This window comes from Canis aureus, chromosome 17 (assembly GCF_053574225.1).
Source record: "Canis aureus isolate CA01 chromosome 17, VMU_Caureus_v.1.0, whole genome shotgun sequence".
NCBI classification, from domain to species: domain Eukaryota; kingdom Metazoa; phylum Chordata; class Mammalia; order Carnivora; family Canidae; genus Canis; species Canis aureus.
The window spans coordinates 53,189,118-53,203,620 of record NC_135627.1 but is presented as its reverse complement, the minus strand read 5'-3'; the positions used below and the strand labels follow the sequence as shown (position 1 = coordinate 53,203,620).

At 43.3% G+C, this 14,503-nt stretch overlaps 1 protein-coding gene across 1 annotated transcript in view; it reads right to left on the bottom strand.

The window, feature by feature from the left end:
* Window positions 1-1,030, bottom strand: part of TNFSF11 (TNF superfamily member 11) — a 31,007-nt gene extending 29,977 nt beyond the window's left edge. The window contains exon 1 of the mRNA XM_077855541.1: window positions 818-1,030. Within this exon, the coding sequence (XP_077711667.1) occupies window positions 818-1,030 (213 nt within the window). The remainder of the gene's footprint in view (window positions 1-817) is intronic.
* Window positions 1,031-14,503: the final 13,473 nt, after the last annotated feature.

Below are 14,503 nucleotides of genomic sequence, written 5' to 3'. Positions count from 1 at the left end.
GTCCAAACCCAACTCTCTTTTCCCATAAAAAAAAAAAAAAGTGCACAGTCAGCCCTCCACTTCCTCTGAGAAAGAGTTCACAGCACCAGACAAGAACATTTGAATGAATCCAACCAACTGCACTGCAATTTCCAAGAAAACACAAGAGCATAAACCACCAGAAAGCATAATATTACAGATTTACCCCTTCCTTTCTACTATCTTTCTCTGCAGTTCCCAGCCCTCCTTCTCGTCTTTTAGAAGTTCGGTTATTTGCTGGGCTGTAGCGAGGCTGCGCCGGGGCCGAGGGCTCCACCGCGACCACACACACCTATAGCTTCTCCCTCCCTCCGCCCACCTGCGAGGGAAGGCCCGTGGTCCTTGCACCCCGGGGGGCGAGCGGAGCGCAGGGGTCCCCGCCCCCGGGCCTCTCCGGCGCCCCGGGCACCTCCGCCGCGTGCTGCGGGGGGGCCTCCTGCAGGGCGGAGCCCCGCGCGCCCCCGTGCCCCGCGGCCCCTCCCGGAGCGCACCTGCCCCGCCGCCAGCGCGGGTGGGGGGGGGGCGGGGGGCTCCGGGCCGGCCCTGCGTGGCCGCGAGTTCGCTCCCGGCTCCGCACTGGGCCGGGGAAGCGCTTTCGGTGGAGGTGAGCGGCCAATGCTGCGTCGCGGGGGAAATTCAAACCCACCAGCCGGGCGAGCCCAGGGCTGAGCGCGCAGCGAGGCCGGGGGCGGGGGAGGAGCCCCGAGGGGAGCCCCGCGGGGAGCCCTCCCGAGGGTCCGGGCAGCCGGACTCAGTTTCCCTCCCGTGCAGCCGGGACCTAGGGGAGGCGGGCACTCACCTGAGCCCTGAAGTAGAGGAACAGGGCGACGCTGCAGACCACCTGGCCCAGCCCCAGCCCCAGGAAGGCCACGGCCACGGAGCGGGAGGCGGGCGGGGGCGCGGGCGGCGCGGGCGGCGCGGGCGGGGGGCCGTCGTGGGGGGCGCCCGGGCCGCCGCCCGCCTCCTCGGGGCCGCGCAGGTACTTGCTGTAGTCTCGGCTGGCGCGGCGCATGGCGCTCGGGCCGCGGGCGGTGCGCGCCTCGTCCTCTGCCCGCGAGCGACTCGGAAGGCGGCGCGCGGCCGGGCGGCCTCGACCTGGGGCCTCGGAGCCGGGGCGCTGCTCGGGGGCGGGCGGGCAGGGCGCCCGGACACCCCAACTCTTATACACCGCGGCCGAGGGCCGGGCCCGGGAGCCAATCAGCCCCGGGCGCGGCTGCTCCTCCACTCCCCCCGCCGGCGCCCCTTCCTTCCTCTCTCCTCCCTCGCTCTCGAACTCCGTCGCCCTCGCCGACCGGCCTCCCCGCGCCCCCGCCCTCCCCTCCCCTCCCCTCCCCTCCCCACGGCGCTCGCGGGGCGGGCGCCGGGCTCGGCTGCCGGGGGGTGCGCGGGCGGAGGTGCCCGGGGTCGGCGCAGAGGGGCTCGCCCACCCTCGGGGCCCGGGCGCCCGGCGGCCGCGAGCTGCACTTTCCCCCGCAGGAGAGCTGCACCTGGCGACCTCCGAAGCCCCCTTCCCCCCTCCCTCCCCACCGAGGGGGGCAGCCTCTATCATGGTCCCAAGTGGAGGTTCCGAATCCTCTGTGCAGCCTTAGAAACCCAGGACCCCGTCCCAAATCCCTGTGTCTGCAACCCTCAGTGTGGCTTTGACTAAGGCAGGCTTTGAGTGCGGGAGCAGAGAGCCGATGGGCACCAGTCCTGACCCAGGAAAAGAAAGGTACGGAGAGGAGCATAGAATCCAGTAGCTTCCTATACGGGACCATATATCACATTCATGCCATTCCTACTGCTGGGCAGTTCGTTTCCTTCCGTGTCCTAAAGATAAGAGGGGGTATACACTGAGATGTAGGGAGCCCCAGGAGAGCTCCTCCAGCTGTGGAAGGAGGAAGATGAATGTTACACGAGGTTGAAAGTGTAAGTTAAATGTTCGTTTCCTTGCTCAAGAAAACTTCCCAGGGTTTTGTTTGTTCTTTTTTTTTTTTTTTTTTAAACCCCTATTCAGAATTGTTCCCCCTTGGTGAGGAAATGAAAATATGGACCAAGCTCACAAATTCGGATACATCTTCAGCAGGACGTAAGAGAAGTCAGTGCAGGACAATTGAGATGCCTACAAAAATTCCACATTTGTGGATGTTCTGATTCCATGGATCCTTTAAAACTTTGTGTCCTCATTCTGCATCATTCTCTAGTGGGCACTTCCCGGAGGCAAGAGTTCTCACCAGTGACGCATCTCTAAGTTAGTGAAGCTCGTGCTCCCAGGTGAACACTTAGACCCCAGCACATGTTGAAGAAAAGCAACCAGGTTGGCTTTAAGAAAGCATCTGTACAAATGGAATGATTTGTTCACATTAAAAAACGTTTTTAGCGTTTATATGTGAATGTATAACAAGTTTGATGGGAAAAGAGGGAAAAAAAAGTTTTCAAACCCCAGTATAGAAATAATGAGCATTAATCTTCTACTATATGCAGACCTGGGGCAAAGTTTCTTAACTTTGGGGACAAGATGTTGTTTTCCTCCTCTTTTTCCCTTTTTGTTCTTCTTTTGGAGAACAATTCTATATTTCATCTCTTTTGCAAATCTTTATTAGGGTCAAAGAAGTTTAAAAAACATCATAACAACTAAACCTTGGGGCATCTGGGTGCCTCAGTCAGTTAAACGGAAGACTCTTGATTTCGGTTCAGGTCATGATTTCAGGGTCATGAGATTGAGCCTTGTGTCTGGCTCTGTGCTAAGTGTGGAGCCTGCTTAGGATTTTCTCCCTCTCTCTCTCTCTGCCCCTCCCCCTACCTTAGGCACACTTGCACCCATGTGCTCTCTCACAAAATAATACTACTAACAACTAAACCCACAATGACCCCTCTGTAATCCTTTCCATTTTTTTTCGGTGTTTTACACGTGTTTTTATTCCTTGCCACCACGATCTTCAGATTACAAGAGGGTCCCCCAAATCTCTGAATCGTGTTCAGGTATGGTTGACTCAGTAGCTTTACACATTAGACCATATGTTATATTCATACCGAATTATTTGTGTGACATTCCTACTGCTTGGCTCTTAGGTTCCCCTAGTACCCTAAGATTCCACCTCCTTCTGCATAGGCTGGATTGGAAGCTCCACTCTCAGTCTGCTTGTTGCTTCTTCGAAGACAGTGAACCTTTCCAGCTTATTCATTTGCTAATTCATTCGTCCCCTGGATCAATATAAATAAATAAAATATGTGTTTCATTCCTTAATCAATATATAAACTCCACAGGTTCAAGAACTTTATCTGTCTTATTCACCTTTATCTGGATTCAACTTTATCTGGATTATTCTATATCCCATTTCCTAGAGTGTTGCCTTGCAGATAGCAGGTGCACAGCAAGTAGGAGTTGAATCAAAATATGATTGAAGGACACTCTTCCACTATCCCAGGCCAAGCCACCTTGTCGCTTACCTAATTAATCTTGTCGCCTAACTGGCCCCACCTACCTCCAGACTTGCCATCCCCTCAACAGTTCTCTGCACACACTGATCAAGATGTCCTTTTAAAACAAAAAGATAAATCATTTCCCTACTTCCAACCCTCTAATGGCTTCTCAGTGTTGTTGGTATGAAATCTAAGCTCTTGAGATAAAACCCCAAATGGTCCTTCACAATCTGGCTCCAGACTCTTCTTCTGAATGCATTTCGAATCCACCCCTTAGCTGTAGTGTGCTTCTCTCCCTTTCCTCCAAGCTGGATGACTCTCCTACTCATACTACCTCTTTCCACTCCGGTGTCATTTCTCCAGCAGTGCTCCTCTGTCCCCCTGACCTGGGTGGGCTCCCTCCGTCTTATGCCCCTACAACACCTTTAACTTCTCCTGTCATGACACTCACGTACTCATTCACAGATATTATCTGTGGAAGCCCACCGTACACCATGCACTAAGCTGGATCCCAACGACAGAGTGGTCAAGATAAGCATGGAGCTTACGGTCTGGTGAGAAAGGAAGCTATCAAACAAATCATCAAATAATTAACTAAAACCATGATGAGTATTCCAAAGCCAAAGTGCAAGAATGATGAGAATGTTTTAGTGATGGGGGGCCTAACTATTCTGGAGTGTCAGAACAGACTTCCTGGGCAAAGATAATGATTAAAACTAATCCCTGAATAGTAGGTACCCGGGAGAGAGTGACCAGGGGCCTATTTTAGGCAGACAATGATTCTGTGTTATAATTATTGGTTTAATATATCTTTCCAATTAAACACGTCTGTCTTACTTACTATGAATTCATAAATATATTTATTTTTATCTCAATAAATGAACCAGTTACTTTGTTTCCAAAACCGCAAAATAATTAAGTCAAAGCCCCAGTGAGCTAAGGTATTAAGAGATGTCAAGACCAAAACCAAAATTGAATATTCAAGTTTATGTCTATACTCAGCTACAAACAACATGATGATGATGAGATCAACATTTCTCAAGTTGCATTTCCTGGTACCCTGGTGTATTAAGGTGAAAGTTCTTTGGAGTCAAGGGACAATTTATTGGTGCATGTAATTGGGAAATTAGCATTAGGTCTCTAGATCTGGGCATGGTTGTGCACAGGCCTTCATTAAAAGCCTTTCCCTGGAGCCAGGGGATTGAGTTAACCCAATCTGAACCTATGGGCCGAGAGGAGAGGAGAGAGAACTCCCAAAGGAAAATTAAAGTGCAGATATCAAATACGAGGAATTGATGCTGTGCTGCTGGGCAGGCAAAAACACACTCTTTGGTTTCAGGACTTCTTCCTATTCCTAAGAGTTAGTGAGGACCCCAAAGGGCTTTTGTTCATGTGAATTATATTTGTGAATATTTGGCACATTAGAAATCTAAACTGAGATTTTTTTTTAACCTATTAGCATGTTAGCACAGTAGAGTTTTATAGAAATAACCATTTGTATTTTTTTAAGTAGGGAGAAAAGTGACTCTGTTTTACCTTTTTTTCAAATCTCATTACTATCTGGCTTAATCTATCCTCATAAGCATTTCTGTATTTAATCTGTTATAATACTGAACATCATACAACCTCTAGAAAACTCCACTGCACACTCTTGGGAGAATGAGAAGGAAAAAGGACAATAATGCTGTAGTATTATTAGGAAATACTTCTGACCTCGCAGAACCCCTGAGAGAATCTCAGAGACTCAGGCATTCTGGAATTACATTCTCAAATGGCTTCTCTAGATGTTACTTCGCATTCACTTAAATAAAGAAGGGGGCCCAAGGTCAGATTAGCTTGGAAATAAAATCAGTTGGTTTTTGTCTAATGTACATCTCATCAGTGACAGTAATGTGCAAAAGTATATTGTAAATCTCTGGAAAAGGGATTTGATATACATTGATTTTTCAAATTTTCTAATTTGGGGGGCGGGGGAGGATGGGGGTGGTGCAGTGCTTCATATATCAAGGGTTTAATGAACAAGATTTGGTAAAAACTCGGTGAAAGACACCTGTGGTCAAATGGTCAATACAACACAAATGGTCAATACAACACAAATGGCCTAAGTGTAAGTAAAATGGTCAGTAGGCAGGGGAATGTATAGGCATTGATGAAACAGGAAAAGGAGACACAAGGCCATGGAGAATGCGGAAGACTGGCAAGTTGGAGAAAAGTGTTCCTATCCATTTTCAAGCCATGTGCTGGCCATACAAAGCATTCCCACAGACTTGCAGATTTCAGGCCTTGCCAGGGCTTTGTGGAGCCCCCTTAAACTGCACTGGCCAATCAGATGGCTCTCAAGCTCCTTACCATCTTTTTAGCATCTTCTGGTTCTATCTCCCTCATTGCCTCTTTTCACCATCCAGCCTTTCACCTTATGCCCCAGCAACACAGGATTGCTTGCACCCTCCCACTTCTTTCTTCTATACCTTGGGTCATTCGGTCTTTACTGCCAGATTTGACCTTCCCTGAGTCTTTCATCTGATTACTAGTTCATCTTTAAACATACAGTTAAGGCTTCTTGTCCTTACGAAGCTTTTCTTGATACCTTTCCAAAGGCCGGGCACCACTTCTCTATGTTCTTTGTTACACTATGTGTATATGTTATCATATTTCTGAAACCCTTTTTATAATCTTTAATATACTTCTCTAACTTACTAGACTGTTAGCTCCTGAGGGACGTTATCTTTGTATTCCTACTGCCTTAACACAGTGCATAAAGAATGTTTGTAAAACGAATGAAGAAATAAAGAAAAGAATATGCAAGACAAATACCATATGATTTCACTCATATGTGGAATTTAAGGAACAGAACAAATGAATAAAATAAAAAAGAGACAAACAAGAAAACTCAGACTCTTAACTATAGAGAACAAACTGGTGATTCCCAGAGGGGAGGTGGGTGCAGAGGACCGGTGAAATAGGTGAAGGGGATGATGAGCACTGAGTAATGTGTAGAATTGTTGAATCACTATGTTGTACACCTGAAACTAATATAACACTGTATGTTAATTATACTGAAATTTTAAAATCATAATAAAAAAATAAATTAATAAGGGATGCCTGGGTGTCTCAGTGGTTGAGCCTCTACCTTCGGCTCAGGGCGTGATCCTGAGGTCCCAGGATCAAGTCCTACATCAGGCTCCAAATGGGGAGCTTGCTTCTCCCTCTCCTATGTCTCTGCCCCTCTCTCTGTGTCTCTCATGAATAAAGAAACAAAATCTTTTAAAAAATTAATTAATTAAATAAATTAAAAAGAAAAAAATGTGCAAACGATTCTGGTATTCTAATAACAGAGGGCTGGACTGGGGAGAAGACTGCATGTTGAAGAGGAAAGTACCCAAATGATGTCACTCTCTAAATCTCTCTAAATGCATTGATAGCCTAGGAAAACTTACACAGCAAACTTACATGCATGATATGCCTGTGCAATAATGAGGAATGTATTTTTTGGTGCTAATTCTATAAAATTTTAATATCAAGTTTATAGAACTTAATTATATAGCAGCAGTTCTCAAACATTTTAGTCTCAGGACCTTTTTATTCCCTTAAAAATCAGAGACCCCCAAGAGCTGAAGTGTTTTGTTTTGTTTTTTGTTTTTGTTTTTGTTTTTGTTTTTTTGTTTTGTTTTTTAGAGAGAGAATGCATACAGAAGGGGGGATGGGAAGCAAAGGGAGAGGGAGAGAGAATCTTAAACAGGCTCCATGCTCAGTGTTCAGCACTGAGCTCCACAAAGGGCTCAGTCTCACAACTCTGAGATCATGACCTGATCAGAAATCAAGAGTCAGACACTTAACCATCTGAGCCACTCAGGTGCCTCCAAGAGCTGAATTTTTAAATGTGGGTTATAGCTATTAATATTTACTGATTAGATATTCAAACAGAGACCTTTTACTCTTTGTAGTGACAATATCTAACATATTTTATGAAAAATAATTATAAAAAATAAAAATAATTATAAAATTAAAAATAATTATAAAAATAATTATAAAAATAATTTTTAAAAAATTATTATTTTTTAAAAGATTTTATTTATTTTATTCATAAGGGACACAGAGAGAGGCAGAGACGTAGGCAGAGGGACTCGATCCCCAGACCGGAATCATGCTCTGAGCTGAAGGCAGATGCTCAACCACTGAGCCACCCAGGCATCCCAAAGAGAGGAATATTTTAATTGCCTTTCCTGATAATTGTAGTGTTCTCCCTTTCTACTATACCAAAACTCAACAAGTGGTCATTTTTTAGCCATTATTTGCACCATGGCATCTAAACCCTTCAGCGAAGTTTTCCTCTTCCATTACAATCATATCCATTGGTCTATCTTTTTTATTGAATGCATCTCTTCCCCAGAAATAACTTTGTAGTATCAGGCATGGTCATTTGGGAAATATTCATTCACTGAATTTTACAGATCTTCCCAGTGTGTACATATTTCATTATATAATACCCCAAAATCACATTCAATTAAAATCATCACTGATGTCATTAGGACAATTTTTAGTATTGAAAAGCCATTAAGTTCACAGTGGCAGTTAGGAGTTTTTCAAAATATTGCTGGAGAGAAAGATTTATAATAAGCACAAAGCAAATATAGCCTTCAAGATATTGAAACAAGAGTTGAACTGAAATTAAACTACAGCCCAGCTTGATTTTTGTTTGAAGTCCTCTTCAACTTGGCTGCATGTTAATATCTACATTAGCTCTTTTATACATGATGCCTATCATGCAATTTTTAAAATTATATGACATGACAGGAAGCTAGAACATTCAATAGATGTGGACCTAGAGATGACCCAAATACTGGAAATAGTAGGCAAGATTTTTAATAACTATAATAATTATGATAAAGAAAGTGGGGTAAAGTGTAAAGAAAATAGAGAATTTCAGCAGAGAAATGGAATGGCTTAAAAATAATCAAATGAAGGATGCCTAGTTGGCTCGGTGGTTGAGCCTCTGCCTTTGGCTCAGGGCATGATCCTGGGACCTGGGGATCAAGTCCTGTATCGGGCTTCCCACGGGGAGCCTGCCTCTCTCTCTCTGCCTATGTCTCTGCCTTTCTCTCTGTTTCTCTCATGAGTAAATAAATAAAATCTTAAAAAATAATTGAATTAATATAGTAGAAAATAAAAATAAGATATCTTAAATTAAGAATTTGTTGGATGAGCTTACTAGCAGACCAGACATTAAAAAAAAAAAAAAAGCCTGTGAATTCAAAGGCTGTTAAATAGATTTCCAAACTCAAGCACATAAAGGAAAACTAATTAGAAAATAAAACAATATGTCATTAGAAATATGTGGTATATCATCAAATGGTCTAACATATGTGTAATTGGAGTTCTAGAAGAAAAGGAAAGAATAGGCAAAAAACAACATATGAGGAGATTATGTTGAGAATTTTACAAACTGAATAAAGACATCAGCTCCTGGATTGAAAAAGTTGGAAAATCCCAAACAAGATATATATAAAGTGATCCACATTTAGGCACACCACAATTAAACTGCTGAAACCAAAAGACAAAGAAAAAAGAAAAAAAAAAACTTAAAACCACTCAGTAATCTGTATTTTTCTTTTCCTTTTCCCTGGAAGTCTCAAACGAGTTTCATAATTTCTTTGTTAATACTTACATAATACACAGTTCTCTGGTCACGTTAGTTCTGAGAACTCAGTCTGCTAATTTCCTTTATTTAAAGGAAATAGTTAAATAAGAAAAATTCTGATTTCATTTAGAGTTGAATCTTCTTCCCTCCCACAGTTTAGGATTACTACTCTGGAAAAATGACCCTGGGCTCGAGGGGCTGCTGTGTGTGTGTTGGGGGAGGGGGGGAGGATGGAAGCAGGAGTGGCAAAGGATGGGAAAGGTTTTATTCAACTGGCACAATTATAACCTGGGCTGGCATTCTTTGGGCTTGGTGAGTGAATATTCAGAGGTAATTATTTCATGGGGCATTTTCATGTTTCCTTGAAAAAATTCCCACCCAAAACGTCTTCAGTCAGATAGATAACTACTTATTTTTAAGTTATTTTAGATAACTACACCCCCAGTTTCTTCAGCTAATAGTATATCCCTTTTTCTTTCTTCTGGCCACAGCCTGTCTCTGGCTGGAAGCCCTTTTGTATGAAATCTCTTAAAATATTATCCTCAGACTGTCTCCTCCTTGGCTGCCCACATCTTGTCCCCAGTACACACTTCTGCCTTGTTGTCAATGAAAACATATTTTGCTCCCAGTCCAGCTTCATCTTAGCCCTGCCACTAGACAGGCAGCTCCAGCCACAACCATTTACTTTTAGTCTTTTTAGACATCGGAGAAATCTCAGTCTCTGTCATCTCAAACTTCAGAACGAAGATCAAGCTGTCCAACAGGTCTCTCTCAACACCTTTCTCATAAATTCTCTAAACAAACCAGTCCTTGGTTACTTCATCCTCAATTATTTATATCCATAATCTGGTTTCCAGATTCCTTCTCTACAAGTATCTTCTCTGAACCATGGGAGTTTTTGCCACCTAGTATTTTGGTTCCACTTTAACGTGCTGTTGCTCAAGGAAACAGCCACTTACCATATAGTGTAATTAGTAAAATGTGCTCTGGGAGCACAGAAGAGAAGTTCTGAACCCAGACGAGGCAGTTCAGGAAAGACTTTTTTGGAGAAGCCGTATTTAAGATGAGACTTGTGGGATGAGTAATAGTTACCCCAAACTAGTGAAAACACACATATAAAGGCCCAGAAGCAAAACAGGATGCATTCAAGGAACTACAAGAAGTTCGGTATAGTTTGATCAGAGTGTGAGGAAGAAATGGGTAAAGACGAGACTGGAAAAATAAGCAGAGATTAAAACACCAAGCTTTTGCCAGTCATGATAAAAATTTAAATTTTATTCTGAAAGCAAAGGAGAGTCATTGAAAGTCTTTTCCCCCTCTCAGAGATATGGTCTATTCTGATTTGCAATTTAGAGGCTTTGGCTGCAATGTGGTGAATGAGTTTGGAGGAGAGTGGTGGAAAGAGATGGACAGAGCTGGCCTGGAGGCCGGGAACCAGCTATCAGACCATTGCCAAAGAGAGGCAAGAAACATCCAGGGTGGTGGTGGAAGTACTGGAGAGAAGTGATGGGCCCCAGAACCATTTAGGAGCTGGAGTGCACTGGGTGTGGTGGCTGACTGGCTGTGGAGGGAGAGGATGAGGGAGGAGTCCACGATGCCCTACAGGTTTTCATTTTGTGCAACAAAGAGGCACCCTTCACTGAGAGAAGAAACCCTGGAGCTGGAGCAGATTGGATGCGCTCCATGTCACACCCCAGGTCTGAGTGCACCTATGAAGTTCTCTCTGCCACTTCCATTTATTTTCTTGACTCTTGGTCAGCCATCAAGTTTCAGTCCAGGTGATATCACCTCCTGGCTTTTCCCAAATCCCTGGATTTTTATAAGAGCCCTTCCTCTCATATCCCTCACTCACCTTTAACCTGTCACTTTCTTCATTACTTCGTTTCTTCAGGGATTTCATCTGTTTATAAATGAGTGTCTTCCCAGCAGACCTTGAAGAGCCTTGAAGACATTATTGTATTCATTATTATATCTAGCAAAATGCCTGGCACACATCAGGCACCTAATCAGTGTTATTGAATAAAATGGCTCTTTTAATCTTAAAACATTGAAACAGCAACACAGATGCAAAAAATACATCTGAGATATTTCTGAGTGAATACATTTCAGAAATGACCAGGATGGCAGATACCATCATTGCCACCACCCTGATAAAGGTGTATAGGTACTCATATGCAAATGAGGCATTATTAGCCTTCGGGAAAGGTAGAAAAAAAGACTAAAAACTAAAGATACTCAAATGAGACTGTTGAAAGTAGTATGTATTGAATGCTTGAACAACAGTCATATCCATTCTGACTACAGATCTTATGTTGTTTTACCAAACTGACTTTTTAAAGATTTTATTTATTTATTCATGAGAGACACAGAGAGAGAGAGGCAGAGACACAGGCAGAGGGAGAAGCAGGTTCCAGGCAGGGAGGACATGGGACATGGTCTTGGGTCTCCAGGATCACATTCTGGGCTGCAGGCAGCACTAAACCGCTGAGCCACCCAGGCTGCCCCCAAAATGACTCTTGTAAAACAGTATATGGCTTTTGTCAAAGGTCCCCATGCAAAAATAGAGGATAGAAATAAGTGATTGTTTAACATGCATACATTCATGCTCTATTACAAAGTGAAAACTAGAACTCTGTCCTAAAACAAAATGGTTAAAAAGAGAGTCTCTGGGACCACATGCCCTGGGATTAAATACAGGCTTTTCCACCAAACTGGCTGGGTGACCCATGCTTCTTATGCCTTAGGTCATTTAAAAAATCAAGAAAGCGTCTTCTAGCTTATGGATTGTTATGAATACAATTTGAGTCATCGTATACAAAGCCTTAGGATGGTGCTGAATATATGCATGTTACATTCTTTTCATTCTTCTTTTTTGTCCTTGTTATTACTATGACTACTACACAGCAATACTTATCGGCCATTCAGATTGCTGTCAGCATCTGCGCACTTTCTTAATAATAATTAGAAATCTTAGAAGGATAGTCATTTCAGATTCTTATCTTTAAATAAATCCAGTGTGCATGAAAAGAGATAGAAGTGAAGCAATGAAATCTCCCCTCCAGTAAAGAACATCCAATTGCAGCTAGAGCCTCTCAGCAAGAGCAGTCAGAAGAATTACCAAACAAGGAAGGAAGACACAGTAGAGTGACTGCAAGGTCACACCATGGGTGGCTGCAAGGTCACCCAGCCTGTGCATCTCTGTGGTGCAATGACCCAGCTCAGTACCATAGTGTTAGCAATGCCAAGACTTTTGGAAAAGGTTGGAGTGCATCAGTATGCCCTGCTTACTCAAGCAGAGATACTCTACGAAAGTTTTCCTGTCATGATTGATGATAATTCTCAAGAGGTGGGTGTTATAAAAGGTAAACTTAATTATTTATCTGGATAATTTGCTCACTTTTCGATGGTTGAAATATTTTGGAGAAAGAAAATCATTTGGAAATGTTTAAGATCACTCTCAGGAAAGAAGTCATCTATCTGGCTGTATTAATACATCCACACTTAATTTTTAAATTATTATTAGCATACTGCAGGACAAGTGGGCAGATGACATCCTAGCTTCATTGTATTTTTGACATTTACATTTGCATTTGACATTTACTCTTTCTATACATGATTCTAATGGAAATTTTGTGACTCATCTGCAAAGGCATTTGTAAGAATAGAAATTCCTTAATACTTGCAAAGAATCTTGTACTAAATTATACCAACCATTTTGAACTAGGGGGGAATTCATTGAGAAAATCCACTGCCTTCAAGGCAAATGTCCATTGTTGCCATTTTCAAGCCCAACATAGACAGAGGCTTGGTGGAGATTTTGTAGAGTGGATTAATTAATCTAGGTAATCTTTAAGATTGTTTCCAGTTCCGAGATACAAATTAGCAACCTTAATGGGCCTTCCCAGGGTTCATATGCAGAAGTTTGCAAAAATGCTTTCAAAGGAAAATTTTCAACATGAAACCATATGTATTTGTTCATTATCTACATCAGCACCATCCTATAGAACATTCTCATCAGCAGAATCTTCTATACTGGTGCTGTGCAATATGGTAGCCACTAGGCACATATAGATATGGGACACTTTAAATATGGATAGTGCAGCTAGCAGACTGGATTTCCTCAGTTCCTCATCAGTCACTGAGGCTGGTGGCTACCATATTGGACAGTACAGATCTATATGCACTTCTCATTTTTTCCCGATTTCTATCTGCTTCTTAGTATTTTGCACTTAAAACATTGTTTCAAAGAAACAGGATCAATGCTGCCCAATGATTCCAGAAGCAGCTTCAATGAGTAGAGCTCTTGATAGAGCTGAGAAGAAAATTCAGTTTCAACTCCGATCCCAGAGCCTAGTGCAGTGCCTGGCACGGTAGCCATCAACAAATACTGTGCAAATTTATTTGAATCCCTTGAACTTCTTAATTTGAAGTCAAACATTCACTTCATTCAATCTCATAGGCTTCTTTTAAAAACAGTGCCAGTTTCTTATTTCATGTTCACTGTGCCAAAAGTCCAAGGATAATAAAAGTTCAAGAACTTCATGAACCAGCTCAGCACATGAACTCAGAGATTAGTCAACAGCTTAAACAAACAAGGCTGACCAGCTGGTCCCTGCTCTATTTTACCACAGTCTGGGGCAGGGACAAAAGACATTTAGGAGAGGACTTGTGAGTGTTTCTCTGGCCTTATCACCCATGCCCCTCATTCCCAACCATTAGTTTAAGGTGCAAAGCATTTGGCTAATGATAAGTGAGATGGCAACTGGTCCCAGAGACCCACAACTGCACTCAGGAAAATCTCTCTCTAATGGGACCCAGGTGAGTCCACATCATGCAGAGTTCCTCCCAGGGAGACACAGCATGTCTCCTTGTGCTGTCCCACCATAGACCTGAGCCACAGGGGAGATGACTGTAGCTCCATGGGCTCTCACTTTTTTTGTTGTTTAATGTCCGGGGGGGGGGGGGGGGCAGCTCTGCAATACCAAGAAAAGTTTAGACAAATAAACATGATCAGGACACACTATAATTAATGGGCTCCACCACACAGCCAAGCTGCCCAGCTTCATAGTTTCAGACTATTTTGGATTCACCATAAAATTTTGCTTTTTCGGCAGCTGCTCCATTTAGAAAGTGAACAAGGTCCAATCTAGGCTGGGATTGAGTAGATGGCTCATCCAGTACCTTCTGTAAGAGAGGAGTCTTGTACGCAATGTTTGCTCATTGATTGTCTTTACCCTCTCTCACTGGTGTAAAGAGTTGGGGACCCCAGACCTACAGACAGGAAAGTTTGGAGAATATACCTATGCCAGACGATGCCATAGTCCGAAATAAACAGGCTTTGTTATGGTTGAATTGTGTACCCCCCCAAAACTCATATTTTTTGAAGTCCCAACCTCCAGAATCTCAGAATGTGACTACATTTGGAGATAGGGTCTTTACAGAGGT